The sequence below is a fragment of the Leuciscus leuciscus genome (genome assembly GCF_965113295.1).
Source record: "Leuciscus leuciscus genome assembly, chromosome: 3".
Taxonomy (NCBI): Eukaryota; Metazoa; Chordata; class Actinopteri; order Cypriniformes; family Leuciscidae; genus Leuciscus; species Leuciscus leuciscus.
The window spans coordinates 36589928-36609284 of record NC_138727.1 but is presented as its reverse complement, the minus strand read 5'-3'; the positions used below and the strand labels follow the sequence as shown (position 1 = coordinate 36609284).

The window sequence follows — 19357 nt, the reverse complement described above, 5'->3', positions numbered from 1 at the left end:
CCTTTCCTTCTCCACCTCCTTCTACTCCTCCTTCCCCTCTCCTCTCACAATGCTTCACTGCCACTCTATTTTAGTTGGAGGAATATCTCATCATCAGGAAGGAAAGTGAGATTGTATTGAGAAACAATGGGGATTGGACTCAGGCTTGTGGTCTCATGGTAATTATTCGGAGCTCTAGAAGTTTCATGCGACTTGTTGCTTTCAGCTTTACTTTAATATGTGCAAAATCCAGCAAAACCAAGTAGGCAGATATTTTTTAAGTTTTATTCCACGGTTTTATCATAAACTATCATGCACTCTTTTCAACAGATTATACTCATCCATTATACAGTAGTATTTTATAGCAACACATTTTTTAGGTTCAATTTTTTTTAATTTAACCCACAATTCATAGAAATTCCCTGCAATTTCGTCTGCATCTCTGATGACACAGTGATTGAAAATTCATTTGCATTTATTTACATTTTATACCTGTGGTCTCTGAAAGATGCTGTACCTTTTTTTTTTCTTTTTTTTTTATGAAGTATCTTATGCTCACCAAGGCTGCATTTATTTATTCAAAATATTGTGACATTTTATTACAATTTAAAATAACAGTTTTCTATTTGAATATATTTTAAACTGTAATTTATTCCTGTGATGCAAAGCTGACTTTTCAGCATCATCAGTCTTCAGTGTCACATGATCCTTCAGAAATCATGCTAATATGCTGATTTGATGTCTAACATTTTGAAACAGAAATGTCTTAACTGTCATCTTTGATCAATTTAATGCATTCTTGCATGATTGGAAGTTAGTTAGAAAAACAAAAAACTTTGTATTGGGATTGTTTGAAGCATATCATCAAGCTGATTTTTGTTTATAATCAGTTTATCATCAGTATAATCAAGATTAAGAAAACCCATCAAGTATCAACATGACTTCAATACCCGCAAAGCTATTCAAAGTGCCTTGTGGTCTCTAAAATCAAGCTCAAATGAAGTTACGAGGATTTTGACCGCTGAATGTTGGACAATGTTTTGTCCGTCATTAGAAGGGCCGCATTGCATTACGCAACTGACAGGTTATAGTTTACTGTAGCTATGTGGGTGCTCAGTTTTTTCTGACATTTGTCCAAAATCATATGTTATAAAAGTTCTACGCACTTACGATTTAAGGCAGTATTGGATGTGACTCGACGACAAATGCTATCTTCTCTGCTCCTCAAATACATAAAACATATTAGCCTTTATATATACATTGTTTCTTGAGTAAAGAAAACTCTGTACTTGTTCAAACAAAGTTCTTTATTTATCCTTGCAGTGCAAACAAGCAGAGACGGTTGTGACTAGAAATGCTACCTATCAGATTGTGCTACCAACACAATATTTGCATTGTTTTAAGAGTAGGGGTAGGTATGGACGTTAATAAAGCCTCAAAGCACATGAATTTGATGCTGGTAGCACAATCTTATAGGTACTATTTTCGAATACTATCTAATTGAGCTAACCTACTGTTTTAATGGGCGTTAGCACAATCTGAGCGGGTAGCACACGACAGTTTGAGGATCCAACAGAGCTACGAGGTTTAGTCACAAGCTCTTACTAATACATTTCATTGGTTAAATATGTGCAAAACCCACAGACAGACGTAAAGGGTGACCAATAAAAATGATTTATGGAAAAACATTTTAGAAAATAATGAAGATACAAGTTTTCTGAACTATATTTAAAATTTTGTTAATTCGTATAGTAAATGTCTTAAAGTGTTTTAGAGTGTAATTATAATAATAATTTTAAAATAAATATATATTTCTCCTCATTGTAATTGTTTATATCATGTTTATATAATCTGGTCATGCCGATGCATAAATCCGGCCCTGTCTCTAACAGAACATGTTGGATTTACTCATCCATCAAAGCAATTACAATTACAATGCTTCTCATTGCCTCCCTCACAACCTTTTAAAAAAGATGGCACACTACCAGCTCGACAACAAATATCTCTTTTATAATCCTTCACTTTTATATGAGCGATGCAGGCACATGACGCTTCCTCAGACATGGTATTGGCAATGGGACATTGAAGAGACCCACCATGTGACCAAACTAGCTTTGGGCCACTGTTGAGTTTCATCAGTCTGGAGTTTGGTTTCTTTGTTTCTGTTTCTGACACTCACAGTGAAATGTATTTATATCAGTCTTCAGGAATGTGATCTCTAATCAATCATTTTATAAATCACATATTATTAAGAATATAAGTGTGCTTGTCCTTGCAAAAATTGTGGGTCATTATGCTATGGCATTGTGGGTGGTTGCCAGAGCATTGCTGTGCAGTTAATATGGTGTTCTTGGTTGTTGCCAGCCAGGGTGGTTTAAATTGTTTCTAGGGTGTTGCTATGGCCAAGTCAAAAGAGCTGACTAAACGCCTTTGCTATTCTATGATGGCTTATTTCCCTTTTTCACTGTTAGTATATTGGGTGCATTGCATGTACGATTGCATTGAAAAGGTTTTAACCTCTAATTGTAAGATGAGCAATAGAATGAGCGAGGCTTGCCTTTATAAACACAACTAATAATATATAAACCAATGTTGCTTGTGTTCCCTAATAGAGCTGCTGAGGGTGCAGGAATCACTCAAGGGAAAGTGTGACTGTGGCACTTGAAGTTGTCATCAACACCACTGTGACCCACGGCACTCTCTCATCAGCCCTGCATACAGGGGCAGAGATAAAATGCCTTTCTCTTCATTTAGCCCAGCCACAGGATCGTGTGAAGAGAATCATCCATGTGCCTAAACCAAGTCTGAAACAAGGTCAGTGAAGGGGAAAAATGATAATATGGACCAATGCTATATATTGCTCAAACAGCTAAAGGTCAACAGTGGCTTTTCTCAGCTCTAATTACACCTCATGTATTCATTAAACTTAAGAAGACAATGCCACTTTAAGTCATATCAATTGTATTTCAACCTTTGGAAATCACTGCATGGACCATTGTAAGGATGGTGACCTGCCCTGACCCCTCACATTTTACCCACCTAGACAGCGTTAATCCACCTGATGATCGCGCATGAAAAGACACTCTTTTCCTTTATTTATTGCTTGTATGCTTCTGTCACTCATATTGACCTTTATTGTTATCCTAACAGCCGAGCGGATTATTACGCAAAAGGCCTCTGCAAACATTCTCAAAAGCTAAACAAAACATTGGCAACGTTCAAAGTGATATTGCTGGGTTTTTTCTACATAGACAAAAAAAGCAGAACAACCTCTTGGTGTCTGTCTCCGTCTCCTCTTGTGTTCTGGTGTCAAAGCTCATTTTCTTGTTCACCCTTTGGAAACAATGGAGAAAAGATGGCAGCTTTACACACTCAGCAAAAATATTTATTGAAATTCGAATTCATCACAATGGTTGTGCTGATACCTTAGACTCCTTTCAAATTTGACATTCAGACTCAGCTTTAAGATTACGGGGGGCAGAGGTTAAAAAGGATATTAAGCAGACATCTGCAAAAAAAAAAAAGATGCCAAAGCTTTTCTCAGTACTAACTGAGTTATTTTTATCGGAGGTGTGAATAATGTCATTTCAAGCAGAAGGAAGTATGCCAAAAAATGTTTTGTTATTTCCTGTAGATATACCGTACACATATAATATTATCTACTTTTAATTTTTGTGTGTAAATATCTTGTTGGATATTTTATTTATTGCAATATGTTTTTATGTGGCTTAAGTGTAACCTAAATGAGCAATTTTTTTAAATATCTTTATTATGTTTTTCTTGCAAAATGAAAACAAATCTCATGTCTTTGTAGTCAGCTAAAATAGCAATGAAGGTGTGAAAATTGCAGCGAAGACAGGAACTTATGGTAGAATTGGTTTTAACAATTCAAGTGCCATTTTTTGCACATATGATATATGGGGGTGTGAAACTAATCACGATGCTAAAATCACCTCTATCTCTTTATAGGGAGCCGCAAAGCTGCAGAATGCTAGCAAGTGATAAAGACACCCTGTGCATCAGGGTTATCGCCTGAGAAAGAGTGGACCCTTCTACAACCTGGTGTTAGAGACCGGTCTGACTACATCCTGACAGAATCCTGGCTGAGGGAAAGAGCCAGACAACCAGACGTTCCTACACGCCAATGACAGTTGCATGCATTCAATTGGTTAGTAGAGTTCCTGTAGATTTCCAAATTAACTAGATTCAATTGTCAATGACTCAGCATAATCCAGCACAATTCTTCAAAACTAATGTACAGTTACATTTAGCTGTTGCCTGAGCCATGCATTAACAACAATGTATTGTAGACAGTTTTATTGACCAAATGATGAAGTCCAGCATACTTCACCAGAGAGAAGTCTGTTGTTTCACTGGAATATTACGAGGTCAATAAAATAAAAATAAAAATGAAACATCCATAGATGTTTATAGAAAACAGATACTGTGAATTTTCATTCCATGCCGACTTTAAGTGAAGCATGAAGAAAAAAGCACTCAATAAGAACTCAATGAGCTCTACTTTGAATTGATGGCCAGGTTGATTGTCAAGATGCTTTCCCCTTTTTTAACCTCCTTAGACAATCCATGTTCTTTACTTTTTAGGGCCATTGGACTCGGTCTTTTAGAGTCTCTTTGAAACTTGTGACCACTCTACCTTCCGTCTTTCTATTGTATTGCCATAGGCCTTTCTTTCCTCTTGCTGTACCCTAACCAACGTGTACACACACAGGAAGTCTCATATCCATTTCCTTAGAGACTGGACAGAACAATTGATCACCTTTTCTCCACCCTTTCTCCTGCCAATTCACTATCGTATGTGATGCATTAAAGGCCATAGAAAGCTGGGACTCTTGGTCAGGGTGTGGTTAGATAGTTGTTTGTTACCATACTTCCAGGAAAAGAACAATTTTAAACCCTAATGCTATGTATGTGGACACCTTGTCTTCCGGTACATTCCGGGGCTTGGAGATAACACTTATGGATGTTTAGGCTTTTGTTATCCAGAAAGACTGGACAGTGTCCCAGTAAAGGTCCAATATTAAACTTCCAGCTAATCTTTATTAACTGGAAGTTTGTCAACTCTAACAATGGGCCAACCAAACCAAGTAGTTAAGATGCATGCCAAGAGTGTTCTCCATTGTATTCCAAGCAGTTGTTTTACTCTAGAAAGTGGCACACAGAGATATGATGAAATAATTCTATAATTCTGCGCTGCAAGTCTACAACGAGGCTTCATTCCCATGTGGAATTGAAGTGTACTGAATCAGGTAAATCCTCCTTATTGTTGCTGGTATCTCTGGTATGCACAAAGAACAGAGAAGAGAGAGACCCACATTGGATCCATCAAATAGCTGGCGCTGGAATAGGGATTAATGGGGATTACCACAGAAGAACAAGAGGATAGGCACCACTGTCAAACCATGCAGGAGTTCTCTGAGTCTGGAGCAATATTTAAAAATCAAATCTACTTTTAAATAAAATTTTGGTACATTGTGTTGTTAATATTACTCACAAAGACGTTAATTAACCCCACGAGGTACATCTATTGTGTACAAATGTGTGGTCCAGCTGGAATGGCCAGTATATATTGTGTTTTTGATGTTGCTCTTCAGAATGGGATGCAGTGAACTGATTTCCCCAGCAGGCTTCTAAACTAACTAAACTAGCGAGACTTCCTTGGTCAACCACCATAAACCAAAAGATGATGTGAATGGTTTGTACGTCCACCAGCTAGTCCGGGGGTGTCCAATCCTGCTCCTGGTGGGCCAACGTCCTGCACACTTTAGCTCCAATCTGATTCAACACACTTGCCTGGAAGTTTCAAGTGAGTCAGAAGATATTACCAGATGAAAGATGACCGATTTCCATGGTCATGGCTCCCAAACAGCAGTCGTCGTTCAGTGAAAGAGGTTCAAAGACGGCCATTGTCAAGGTCTTGTGACCAAAGATAGCCTGCGATAATTTTCTGACAGTGTCAGAAATGTAGCATGATCAGTGTGTTTGCTGCTACAAGCTACGTCTACTGACTAGCCAATAAAAATGCAACATGAAATGATGCTAACATGGCACTAAAACTTAAAACTACTTAACTCAAGCTCCATTTGCAAGATTGGCATGCCAAGCTTGCCTCTTTTCCCTTGCCATGACCGCATTCTTATTCTCCTCTTTTGCGTCCTCCTCTTTTTTTAATCGCACATAAAAACGCAATTGCCAAAGTGCGATTCATCTTGCTCTATTTCTATCTATCGCATGCTGATGACGTTTTATTCTTCTATACTAATTTTCGTCGTAGCCTACGATTCAATAGGTGTCATCATCGTATATATATGTATTCTCAGAAACGGAGACAACGATTTTAGAAACCGATTCGCTAGTCGGATTTCGCATGATATGAGAGAACACTCACCCACAAAGTTGTCGATGTAGCTCAAAATATATAATTTAAAGCCCTTCTCTTTCTTACTCTTAGGTGTGACAGCTAACTGCCTCACAATATTGTTAATATCATTCATGTTAACCGCTGGAAGTTCTTGTAAACAGCGAGTGTAATTTACCATTATCTCCACCGAATGCAAAAACGGCTTCCGACGCAGTACTGGATATAACTGGGCGGGCTGAGACAAAACGCGGAAGCGATCGTGCATAGAGCCTATTCAGAACTGTGGTAGTGAAATAACGTCCCAATCATTTTAAGTAAACCTACACAACTTGCCTTAATTATCCAACAGATAAAGTTTTCGTGAACTGAGATTGAGAGCATACAGTATGTTGCTCCCAGCCTTTTCCCTTGCTAATGGTTAATGCTTCCTATATGCTAATGCTACACTTCCACTGTATCCTACGTAGTTTTATGGCAGTCAGCTAAATCGTCCCTCAGGAGCAGGAAACGTGGTGTAACAGCATGTAGGCAGATCCCTGTAAGATAACTTTGTTTGAGGGAATGTCCAATGCCTAGCCATAGCCTGGGGCCTGCTTCATTCGCACAATCTGGGATCATGCCTCAATGCGCACGTTTAATAGACACAGCGGACTTCATAATGACATCATGCCTTTGTTTGAAATCCCAACACCCATTCACCACTATGCTGCTGGCTTAGGCTGCCAGCGCCAGCAATATCAACAAGTAGCACCTTTAAATGAAGGCTCCAGGGTCAGGCTAACATGAGGACTGTTTGCTCCAACTTTTTGGGTACTCTATGCAGATGGTGTTGAACTACTTGTGTAGGGCTCTGTTTGAAACCCCATGTAAGAGTTGACTTTAGACAAGTACTTGCAAAGGTTGGTATAGAATACATTGTTTATATATTGCCAGGCTACATCAGTTGCCAAAGTTGTCATTAGATGCTGGTCTCGGCTTTTCTCCAAGCCTGGTTTTGCTGGTTTTAGAGGGATTTGGGGCACTTGTCAGACTGGGAGACTAGATTGCCAACCAGCTGAAGACCAGCTAAGGCTTGAGATGTTCTTATGTAGTAGCAGAAATAGGGAAAATTTCCCATTGTTTCCCTAACTTTTAACACTGGCATCTTGAAAAATCATGGTGCAATCAACCCAGTAACTGGATAATCTCAGTCCTCAATCTCAGATCCTTCAAACTCAGATACTTCACTGTTGATCCAGTTATTTTCTTCTGTTAAAATGATAGTAGAGGGGTATTTTAGGCGATCTGCCAGTTTTTGTATTTCATTCTATAGTAAATGCAACAGTGTCAGTATCCATGACTTTGTATAATAGCAATACATTTTTTAACACCTATGTGTGATTTATTGCAGAGGAGTAACTAGAGTTTAATAGAAACACATTTTTGCATACATGCAAATGCCCTGCCTCCGCCCTCCAAACATTCACATAACCACCCACTGAACATCATTCTTTAGTATCAGCCAATGGCAATGCTTAGTCCATGATGTCATTTCTAGAGCACATTCCAGTTGGATAAAAAGTGGTCCACACGGGCTAAAGCATTGTCTAGAGAGGGATTATTGGTTGTGGTTCTGACTAATTAGACTTGATACATTTGAGTCAAGAAGTATGTGTAAAACTTTGCTTGACCTATTGTATTTAAAAGTTACATATCTACATTTTTAAAAAATCCAAATGCATGTCCCCTTTCATGACTTGTAATGTGTGCAAAAAAACTGGTTCCAGTTTACAATAGGAAACTATCATCAGTTTCATGATAACATGGTGTTTTAGCCATTCCCTGATGCAGTATGATGTCACATGAGATACAAAATAAATAAATAAGACTAATTACTCTTGATTAAGTTTGATCTAGTAGTGTTATCAACCATATATCATAAACTCTTAAAATACAACACAATTAGCATATTTAAATGTTTGCTTGATTGGGATTGGGATTTTGAAAAAGTTGCTCTCCCCCCCCCCTTCAAACTAGCCTGTTGCTAGCTTTTAAGCTATCATATGCCTTAAAAAATTTACAAATCTATCACCGTGATGAAACAAAATTTCTCTAATGGTTTTAGTATTTAGCAGAGGATTAGCCTGGTGCATTTTGGAGTAAAAATGTACATGTAAACAAATGATGGTTTTCTTTTGTGAAAAGCACAACTCACCACTTCAGTGCTCACTTCCTGTAAGTCAAAGAACAAATGTTTCTGAGAAATGTCACTCAAATGACAGTGTACTGAATCTCATAATCATGCTTTAATTAGCACCATGTCAAGTTTCCACTTTTAAAATCGCCCTTTTCCCAATGCCAGTGTCACATACGTTCCCATTTGTGTTTGTGAATCCTATTGTGCTATGCGTCACCATGCGTCGCCCTCTGAATAAAGGCTGTCTGGCTCCCAGCTTAAATATTGCAGCAAACTAAAAACCAACCATCAGACTGGATTCATTCACTTCTGCTCACTCGGGCAACAAGGATTGGAGGCCATAGGTGGGAACCAGAGAGCAAAAAGTTCACTTCACACCACAGTGTGCCAAGAGAAGGGGGAACACACATACTCTGGAGCTCTTACTGTGGCAAGTTGCCCATTTTATACTGTTTACCTATATTGCTGTTTGTTCTATATAGAGCACTGTTGGTGTGAAGGTATGCATTTTAATCAGTTGTAGAGAATTTTGAGTCTTTGTGTGTGTGTGTGTGTGTGTGTGTGTGTGTGTGTGTGTGTGTGACTTGTTTGGCCTGTTTTGTTAGACAAGGGTTGAAAAATATACAGTGTCATTGTTTGATTTGATTATCTTTCAAATTCTAGATAATTATCAGATGGTACTGATGCCGCAAAAACATATATTTTTTTAAATAACTATCGCAAACGGAATGACCTTTACAACAGTACATTGTTTGGGACAATCTATAATCATGAAGTGTAACTTGAGTTGTAGTCTAATAAGATTCCTTCACATTTCTTTTGTTTGTTCCGCAGTGCTGACAGTCAACCATGGGTGACTGGAGTTTCTTGGGCAACATCCTCGAGGAAGTAAACGAGCATTCGACGGTAATCGGTAGGGTGTGGCTCACGGTCCTCTTCATCTTCCGAATCCTCATCTTGGGCACTGCCGCGGAGTTTGTGTGGGGCGACGAGCAATCGGATTACGTGTGCAACACGCAGCAGCCGGGTTGCGAAAACGTTTGCTACGACGAGGCATTCCCCATCTCGCACATTCGGCTGTGGGTACTCCAGATCATCTTTGTTTCCACACCCTCTTTGGTGTACGTGGGCCACGCTGTCCACCATGTACACATGGAGGAGAAGCGCAAGGAACGGGAGGAGGCTGAGCTCAACAGACAGCAAGAGATGAACGAGGAGAGGCTGCCGCTTGCGCCTGATCAGGGAAGCGTCCGTACGGCCAAAGAGACGAGCACAAAGGGCAGCAAGAAGTTTCGTCTAGAGGGCACTCTCTTGAGGACCTATATCTGCCACATTATCTTCAAGACTCTCTTTGAGGTAGGCTTCGTGGTGGGCCAGTACTACTTGTATGGCTTCCGAATTCTGCCGCTGTACAAGTGCAGCCGTTGGCCGTGCCCAAACACGGTTGACTGCTTCGTCTCAAGACCTACAGAGAAAACCGTTTTCATCATCTTCATGTTAGCCGTGGCCTGTGTCTCGCTTTTCCTCAACTTTGTGGAAATCAGCCATTTAGGCTTGAAAAAGATCCACTTTGTGTTCCGTAAACCAGTGCGGCCGCAAGTCGAGGGACCAGGGGCGGGCGAAAAGGCCCTGCCTTCCATAGCAGCCTCCTCCATCCAGAAATCCAAAGGCTACAAGCTGCTGGAGGAGGACAGAGCCACATCGCACTTCTTCCCCCTGACTGAGGTGGTGGGGATGGAGGCTGGCCGGCTGCCGGCTCCGTACGAGCCATTTGAGGAGAAATCGGACGACGCAACCCTACCTAAAAAAGACGTGTCTAAGATGTACGATGAAACGCTGCCCACCTACGCCCAGACGACAGTGATAGGGCCGAGTGCAGCGGCGGGAGTTCTACAACGGGATGAAGACGAGATGGCCGTCGAAGCAGACGTGGAAGCCAGTGAGACGATAGAAGACACGCGACCGCTCAGCAGCCTGAGCAAGGCCAGCAGTCGGGCAAGGTCAGATGACTTGACGGTATAAATAATATAGAACTGGATTAGAAGTGCAGCAGTATAAATTGTAGTTTTGGGAAAAGCGTAGAAATTAAAACCGAGTGAGAGGGGGAAAAAAGAGAAGTGCCTTTAGGCAATTTCGACGACACTTATAATACCAGCTTGTTATTTTGAGGAAGAAAACAATTGAAAAAAATAATGCTGTGCAATTTTCATGAGGAAACTTGAGAGCTTGATTCATTTTTTTATACAGCAGTATTTTTTGTACTGTTTTTATCAAACAGTTAACAAACCAAAGTTAGTGATCTGCAGCAGCTAGATCTATGTCGGGAGGAGTTGGGGGAACTTATTTAGCAAAATGTGCTGTTTTTTTAATAATAACATTTTCTATCCAGAATTTTACTTATCGAAGGTGAGATTCTGATGTTTACATTTTTTGGATTAGCCATTAGTTGAATGTTGTCTGTGATATTTTGTTATTATTCTGATAAGAAAAAAACTGTCAGGGCATCATTCTTTTCACCTCAACAATTTCAACCACACATGATGATAAATAATCAATCTTATTTTGATTTGTATGTGAATGGTATGTAATGGATAGGTGTATGTGTGAGGTGAAACACATGCTGATAGTTTCATCGTCGTTCATCATGGCATATTAGCAAAAATATAGACTATTTATTTAAAAGAAATGACCACCGCTGATATACGTTAAACATAATTCCTTGTTTCTCGTTTCAGTAAATTACATTATGAGTCTCTTGATTTCACAAACTGTAGGTCAGAGTGTATCTAGCAATAACAATGTAATTGTTTGGGGTTTCAAACAAACATGTAATAATAATAATTGCATTAGCCATAGAAAAGATTGTAGGTCACATTCTTTCTAGTCTCTCTGCGCATGCAACCATGATGATGATGATAAAGATCATGCCCAATCAGCACAAAGTATTGTTCAACACGAGACAATAAAACAACATTACATGACATGTCACCACAGACAGTCTGACATCCTTGATGTTGTTGGAAACACCATTTTCACACTTTTGCCCTCCATGATGCTTTATTTAAATTCGAAATATTTTAAAGGGCGAGAACACAAGTGTTTCGCCCCTTTATTGACTCAACATTTGTTGCAGAGACATGTCTTTTGTTTTAAATTATGCCTTAGAATTTAGTATGATATATCCAAAAAAAAAAAAAAAAAATGAACAAAAAAAGGTCATGTAAGAGTTTCAGTTTCCAATTATTTTACTTTATTATTTATTGTAATTATTACTCCTGACCAAATAAATTGTCCCTTTGTTTGTAAAACATCCACAGTTCTACCAAAGTTATAACACATAATTTACTGAAATGTATTTAAAAAAATCATTTCACGTCAAATGAGTGTTTATGATCACAGGCATGTCAAAAGAGTTCAAACTACCTGGATTTTAAATATTTTCTTTTCTCCTCTACCATGCTAATGGTTTCATATTAATTTGGTTTGAATGTAAAATTGTTTTATTTTATGTTGTTGCCATGTAAAGAAGATAAACTTTTCCAGAACCCAAAGAAATGACTGGAACTTTTTAGCGGCTATATGCCGTATGTGGATGATATATCCTTTAAAGTGAACGTGATTTCACCAAGTACAACCTGGATCAACATCTGATCCTGGAACAACATTCCAATCAACCAATCAGATTTGAGGGACACATTTAGTTTTGTGTCACGTTTTAGCTTACAACCAGGTTTTAGTGCTTCTACATAAGTGTTATTCACCTATCAATTCCCTCTGATTTTAGATATATGGGTAGGGTTAGGACTACATTTTCGGATGAGAATGCTGATCCAGGAACATGTCTTACTTGGGTAAATCACAGTGACCATTATTTAATGGCAAAAACACAAGATGCTAGGACAGTATTCATGAGCGGATGCATTTTAGATGCAGTTTAGAAACATCAAAGGTGATAAAGTACTGAAGGTCAAATAAAAAATTGTAACAGTCTAAAAAAAAAAAGAGGAATGATCATCATTTTGCCCCCTAGTTACTGTACTAATGTGAAGGACGACATTGTCTATTCACAAAGCAATGTTTAACAGCAGTCATTAAAGGGTTTGTCTATTCTGTTTTGTGTCACTGGCTAAACAGTTCTTCACTGTCTTTTTTTCCGAGAGCTGGTTTGTGGAAACAACAGTGAAACATTGAGGGCTGTTACTGATAAGATAAGAGCATGCAATTTCTTCTTAGAGAAGCTTGCTTTCACGATGTGTGAAATTCAAATCGGAATAGCCTGTGACACACATTAGTGCAAAGTTCGTAACAGAGGACTGAATCTACATTTTGCTGTAGTCACAGAATTTGAGCAGACAGCGATCAACAGTTCATAAAAGAACACATCAGGATGATGAGAGAAATTCTGATTGATTATTGGTTCTTAACTGTGAGTTACAATGGAAAATTGTTCTGATAATTAACTTTGATTTAAGCCCTTTATCATTTAATTCATTTTTACTAACTTGTAGTCCTTTTCTGCAGAAATGATTGTCTGTTGAAACCTGTGAATATAGCCAATAAAAGGTCATGTGTGGTCAACAAGACTGTCTGCCAGTATTTATTAATATCACAGTGTTAAAATTCATGCTCTCCAACACAAACAAGTTTACATATACAGATATCTCTCACACACATTTAACTCTAAATAAGGACATTTTGTACAATATTTGTATACAATTAATGACACACACACACACACACACACACACACATATAACTTCTAACTTCTTGGGTATCATTTTGCGTTCAAGTTTTACAAGCAAATCAACATGGATAAAAAAATACTTAAAGCTATCAGAAACAAACTACTATTTAAAGCATCCAAACTGCATTAATATGGTAATAATTCAGCACCATAGTACTACCTCTTACACAATTGCACCACAGTATTTCCACGGTCCCTTTTGTAAGGTTCAGTTGAGACTCAGAACACGTCTGCTGCTCTCTTGTGGTCATTCTGTGAATTATTTTATTTCTAGTAAAACATTTCCACAGTGTAAGAAGAAAAAAAACAGAAAAAACCCCCCCTCTGCAAACAAGATTTGATTGGGTAAAGATGGCTTTATGGACATGTGAAAACTATACAGCTGTGGCTAACTAATTAATTAATAAGAGTGAAGATGCTTGTAGCAAGCAGGCGTGGGAATGGATGCTGGTGGCGCTTGTCTTAATAAACGTCACACCTGTCTCGAGTCCCACGGAGAAGCTCCGGAAGGATAAAAGGAGGAGTGACGACAAGATACGACAAGGCCTGGGACATTATGTTGGGGTTTTATTATGTTTATATGCGGCCGTCATACGTGAGGGTCTGCAGCTTTGTTGTTTGTTTTTGTGATTAAAGTTTTATATTGATAGTTTGCTGTTTCCGTCTCCTTCTTACCTAAAATTGTTGCAATTCTCACTGCAACTATAAAAATAAATCAATACTTGTTTTGTGACACTAGAATAGCAAACTCGATGTGTTAATAGTTTTATTTTTTTATTGTTTTAGTTTATAAACATTTGCTTTATTTTTTAAGATTTTCTGCAGAGAATTCTGAGGGTGTGAACCTTTAAAGAGCATTTCCTTTGTGAGGTTGCTCATAGGAAATGTGAGATATGCCCACCACAGTGCAGCATTACAAGTAGACTACACTCGCACACCGCAGCTGCAGAGCTTTATCAAACAATCGATATCAGGGTGAGTTTTACTGTCAGTCTTCATTGTTTTTAATCACAGAGAAGTTTTTTTTTAACCTAGTCTTTATAAGAGGAAAAGGTACTGAAGTATTTTAACCAATCTCATGCTACTTTGTAGTGTGCTGTCTTGAATTCAGCAGATGAATGGATAACAATGGGTTCTGATTCTGATAATAGTTCTGATACTCGAGGTGAGTTGAGACTGCGGTCACTCTGAACCTAAAGTGAGACTTTAATTTTAACATTACTATTCTTCAGTGCTGTTATGAACGGCATGAAATGAAATCTAGCTTTGAGAGGAAAAGTAATAGTGGCTGTAAAAACTCAAAGTACACATTAAAAGATTAATGTTATTTTAATTTTGTAGATACTTCGTTGTCTTCCAGTTTTTCGAAGCTAGCCAGCATTTCAACAGCGGTCGTGTTGACTGTGATCTGGTGCTTTGTTTTTCTTCTGGTATTCATTATCTGCTTGCTTTTAAGGAAAACTAAACAAAATGAGGTAACATATTTTTATATTTACTTATAACTGTGGCAAATGCAAAGGACAGCAATGCATTGATATAAAGACAAACAGGGAGATTGATTATTAATTGGTTGTTGTCTGTTTCTAAAAGGTCACAAACGCTGATGTCTCTTTAAATGAGGTATGAATTGAGAATTCACACCTCCTCAGAGTCAAACCTCAACTTGAACTATTTAGTATCTGTCTATGCCAAGGGTTATTCAATTGTGCTTTGTCTTTATTTTCAAAAAGGTCACAAACGCTGATGTCTCTTTAAACGAGGTATGAATTGAGAATTCACATCTCCTCAGAGTCAAATCTCAACTTGAACTATTTATCTGTCTATGCCAAGGGTTATTCAATTGTGCTTTGTCTTTATTTTCAAAAAGGTCACAAACGCTGATGTCTCTTTAAACGAGGTATGAATTGAGAATTCACATCTCCTCAGAGTCAAATCTCAACTTGAACTATTTATCTGTCTATGCCAAGGGTTATTCAATTGTGCTTTGTCTTTATTTTCAGGTCTCTGAAAAGACAAGAATACGAGAAAATCATAAAAGTTACAAAGAGAGGGTAAACTCAGTTTACTTTGAGTGGTTAGTGGATCACTCACCACAGAGGAAACCCATTAATTCAGAGTTAAATGAAATGATAGAAATGTCTTAATAATGCATTATAGTGAGTTATAATTGCAAACACTGCCAAAACACTTCACATGTATTTTGACTAATATTTTACGTTTTTAAAAATAAAAACCAAGGCTGCTTAAATGAAGTTCAGCATTGTTGTTTTCATTAGTTATGCTTATCCAGCAGGAGGCGCTGTTGCACAAAATCAGTCATGGCTGCAGTTTTAAATAACAAATATGAAATATTAAAAGGTTCACCCGTCCCGAATAATGATAATTCTGTCATTTACTCCATATTGTTCCGAAACATACACACACACACACACACACACACACACACACACACACACACACACACACACACACACACACACACACACACACACATATATATGGGGCGCCGTTTGTAAAGCGGCTCACGCTGAAAATAACAGCAACATTTTGTCACATTAAGCTTCAAACAATGTTTTAAAAAACTGGTGTGAATTTTTGATGGTCACTTTTTAGCACATTTACAACAATATTTGTCAACTTAGAGATATTTTAAATAGTTAAATCTAAATATTAAATGTTACACCTAAATGTTAAATCTAAATGCTAAATCTAAATGTTAAATCTAAATCTAAATGTTGAATCTAAATGTTTCGGGTGAAACTAAATATTTAACTAATATGCAAATTTAGATTTGATAAATGATAAACATTTAGATTCAACATTTAGATTTAACATTTAGATTTAATATTTAGATTTAACATTTAGATTTAACATTTAGATTTAACATTTAGATTTAATATTTAGATTTATTTAACATTTAGATTTAACATTTAGATTTAGATTTAGCATTTAGGTGTAACATTTAATATTTAGATTTAACTATTTAAAATATCTAAAAATAAAGTTGACAAATATTGTTGTAAATGTGCTAAAAAGTGACCGTCAAAATTCATACCAGTTTTTTAAACATTGTTTGAAGCTAAATGTGACAAAATGTTGCTGTTATTCTCAGCGTGAGCCGCTTTACAAACGGTGCAAATATATACAAATAAATAAATTATATACAAATATATATATATATATATATATATATATTAGAGGTGGGCATAGATTAATTTTTTAATCTAGATTAATCTAGATTAATTTTGAAATTAATCTAGATTAATCTAGATTAAAATGGCTCATTTGAATTCTGCCGAAGGCATTCAGAATATGTGTGCTACCCAAATAATGACTATAAAAGTAAGTCTTTGAGAACGGGTTTCTCAAGCCAGGTGGCGCATTAGACCAGGGGCTCATCTCCTGTTTCCAAAATGCATCACAAACTGCTTGAGAAAGCTGTTCTACTCATAGACTGTAAAAGGTTACTACTGTACTGTTACCGTCCGTAGGCAACATTAGGTAAGCCTATGTTATTATCAACTACTATAGGCTATCAATTAGGGATGGGCGATATGGCCTAAAATCTATATTGTGATATACATTGCAGCCTCCTGCGATAACGATATACAGTATATTATAATAAAACCATTTCAGAACAGATTACACAGACCCATGCTAAACAACTGCTAAATGTATTTTTTTTTAAAGGGTGTATGTAGTTTTGAGAACATATATTGTGCAAAACTGTAAGTATACAACATAATTTTGCAGATAAATAAAATTTAAGTACACTAGCTGCAGAGACTTAAGTAGGTCTAATGTTTATTATGGCTTGGAGCTTATGAAACCCCAAATTTAAAATTAGAATATTGTCTAACTGATGTCTTTTCAGTTAAAAAGAAACACAACAACGATTCTTAAAATCGAGATTATGTGCTACACCACTAAGATATATTGGAATGGGAATAATACGCGCGCGCTGGTATTCAGTGATATCATGTTTCGTTTTGAATTTGAGGTGGTCGAACGGATTAGTCGTGTGTTAACTTACCGAACTGTTACCCCACACACTCTGTATATAGTTTGCTGCTGCTCGTCTGACGGCTTAAACCCGAACCAAGTCCAAATAATGGATGTTGCACCTATCTTTTTCACCAGCTTTCACTTTCAGCCGTGTTTACTTAAGATGACGACGAATATGCGTTGCAGCCGGGTTTACCTCGCGGCCGCGGGTAGATTGCATCATCAACTTGGAGAATAGATTAACGGCGATATTTTTTTTTATCGCGCGATAAGAGTCTCGCGTTAACGCAGCACGTTAACGCCGATAACGGCCCACCACTAATATATATATATATATATATATATATATATATATATATATATATATATATATATATATATATATATTTGTGTAGCCTAAGATTTTTTTTTTAATCCTTAAACATTGTTTATTCCCAAGTTTAAATTCTGAATTTTAAATGTGGTCTAGACTTTTGAACCCCAATGCATCATGCAGTACAATTATGTTGTTTATGACTTTTAATGAAGTTACCCAAATGTATTTTTTTTCCATTCACCTGTTTACTTAATAACTTAATAAAATGGTTTGGCAATTGTAATCCATATAAACCATGCCAATAAAGTTGGATTCTGACTGAGAATGGCCTGTGTGTGGTCCTGGTATTTTCTATGTAATATTTCTTGACTTGTAATATTTCTTGACTTTGAGGGGACTTCATACAAATGTTTTTTGAATATGTAAAAATGCAGAAAGTTTTCTGTGATGGGTAGGGTTGGGGATGTAATATATAGTTTGTACAGTAAAAATCATTATGTCTATGGTCAGAGGAGAACTGGCACCCTGACTGAGCCTGGTTTTTCCTAAGTTTTTTCCCCCCCTTCATTTCTGTCACCTGATGGAATTTGGGTTCCTTGCCACTGGTTTGCTTTGTTGGAGACACTTAATATACAGCAATATTACTGATTTGACTGCACTGAACTATTGGATGAACAATGAACTGAGATGGACAATGACATTACTGTTTTCTGCAGAGCTGCTTTATTGCTGAATTTAACTAACTTCATAGTTGACGTACTTTATAGTTACTGAACCAAAATGAATCAACACTGAACTGATTTCAGCTGAATAATGACTGCTTACTATTGTCTTTTTAGCGCTAAGTTACAGCAGAATTGAATTCTGTTTTAGATCATTGAATCGTTATTTTCCTGTTTATGTCTGTGAAGCTGCTTTGAAACAATCCTTATAGTAAAAAGCACTATATAAATAAAGATGACTTTACTTGACTATGGAAAGCCCACATAAAATATGAAAACCCAATGTGTGTGCACTGTAAAAAAATGTGGCTGCGATTTAGTTATAACAACTTAAAATTTGTTGAGATAACTTAAATATCCAACTTAACTAAAGTTGAAACAATGTTGGATTTTAAGTTGTGATAAATAATCACGGCAATTTATTTTACAGTGTGTGTATGTACAGGTTTGGCTATACTTGTGAGGGCCAAATGTCCTCAGCCACTTACATAGTAAAATATTATAAAAACTAGTGTAGTGAGGACATGCTAAAACATGTTTTTATTTAAAGTCCCCCTGTAGTCATTCATTTTATCCCTTAAACTCATCTTTTGATCTTTGACCAATGACATTTAAACGTTTTTTCCTTGAAAAAAAAAACTTCATTCCTTAAAATAGCTTGAATGTAACTCTAGTCTACACCCTTGCCTCATTTAGTATACGCGGTTTTATGAATATGCAAATTAGCCCCGCCTCCACTCACTCACACCAGCTCAGAGATCCACTCGTTGATGATCACACGGTTGATGTGATTGGTTACAAGGTAGTTTGTGACGTCATAAACACAGTGACAGTCTTTGGGTTAGTGCAGTTTGAAGGCCTTTATTAACCCCCCGGAGCAGTGTGGAGCACTTTTATGATTGATAGATGCACTTTATGGACTTCAAAACAGAAACGTCCATTCACTGCTATTACAAAGCTTGGAAGAGCAAGGACATTTTTTAATATAACTGTTTGTATTTGTCTGAAAGAAGAATGTCATAGGATGACTTGA

At 37.2% G+C, this 19357-nt stretch overlaps 2 protein-coding genes across 2 annotated transcripts; both read left to right on the top strand.

The window, feature by feature from the left end:
• Positions 1–112: 112 nt before the first annotated feature.
• Positions 113–13119, top strand: gja8b (gap junction protein alpha 8 paralog b). The gene is made up of 4 exons (XM_082163382.1): positions 113–158; positions 2594–2793; positions 3949–4147; positions 9372–13119. The coding sequence occupies exon 4, from the start codon at positions 9387–9389 to the stop codon at positions 10557–10559; it is 1173 nt and encodes a 390-aa protein (XP_082019508.1). The 5' UTR covers positions 113–158; positions 2594–2793; positions 3949–4147; positions 9372–9386; the 3' UTR covers positions 10560–13119.
• Positions 13120–14187: 1068 nt separating this feature from the next.
• Positions 14188–15529, top strand: LOC309495772 (uncharacterized protein). Its single transcript, XM_082165617.1, has 7 exons — positions 14188–14256; positions 14374–14446; positions 14623–14756; positions 14872–14901; positions 15012–15041; positions 15149–15178; positions 15282–15529. The coding sequence occupies exons 2-7, from the start codon at positions 14410–14412 to the stop codon at positions 15423–15425; spliced, it is 405 nt and encodes a 134-aa protein (XP_082021743.1). The 5' UTR covers positions 14188–14256; positions 14374–14409; the 3' UTR covers positions 15426–15529.
• The last annotated feature ends 3828 nt before the right edge of the window (positions 15530–19357 follow it).

Excerpts from the sequence above, each read along its gene's own strand:
- gja8b (XM_082163382.1), top strand. The coding sequence starts at position 9,387 with ATGGGTGACTGGAGTTTCTTGGGCAACATCCTCGAGGAAGTAAACGAG.
- LOC309495772 (XM_082165617.1), top strand. The coding sequence starts at position 14,410 with ATGGGTTCTGATTCTGATAATAGTTCTGATACTCGAG. Across the intron at positions 14,447-14,622 it reads TAATAGTTCTGATACTCGAG|ATACTTCGTTGTCTTCCAGT; the intron begins GTGAGTTGAGAC and ends TTAATTTTGTAG. Across the intron at positions 14,757-14,871 it reads GGAAAACTAAACAAAATGAG|GTCACAAACGCTGATGTCTC; the intron begins GTAACATATTTT and ends TGTTTCTAAAAG.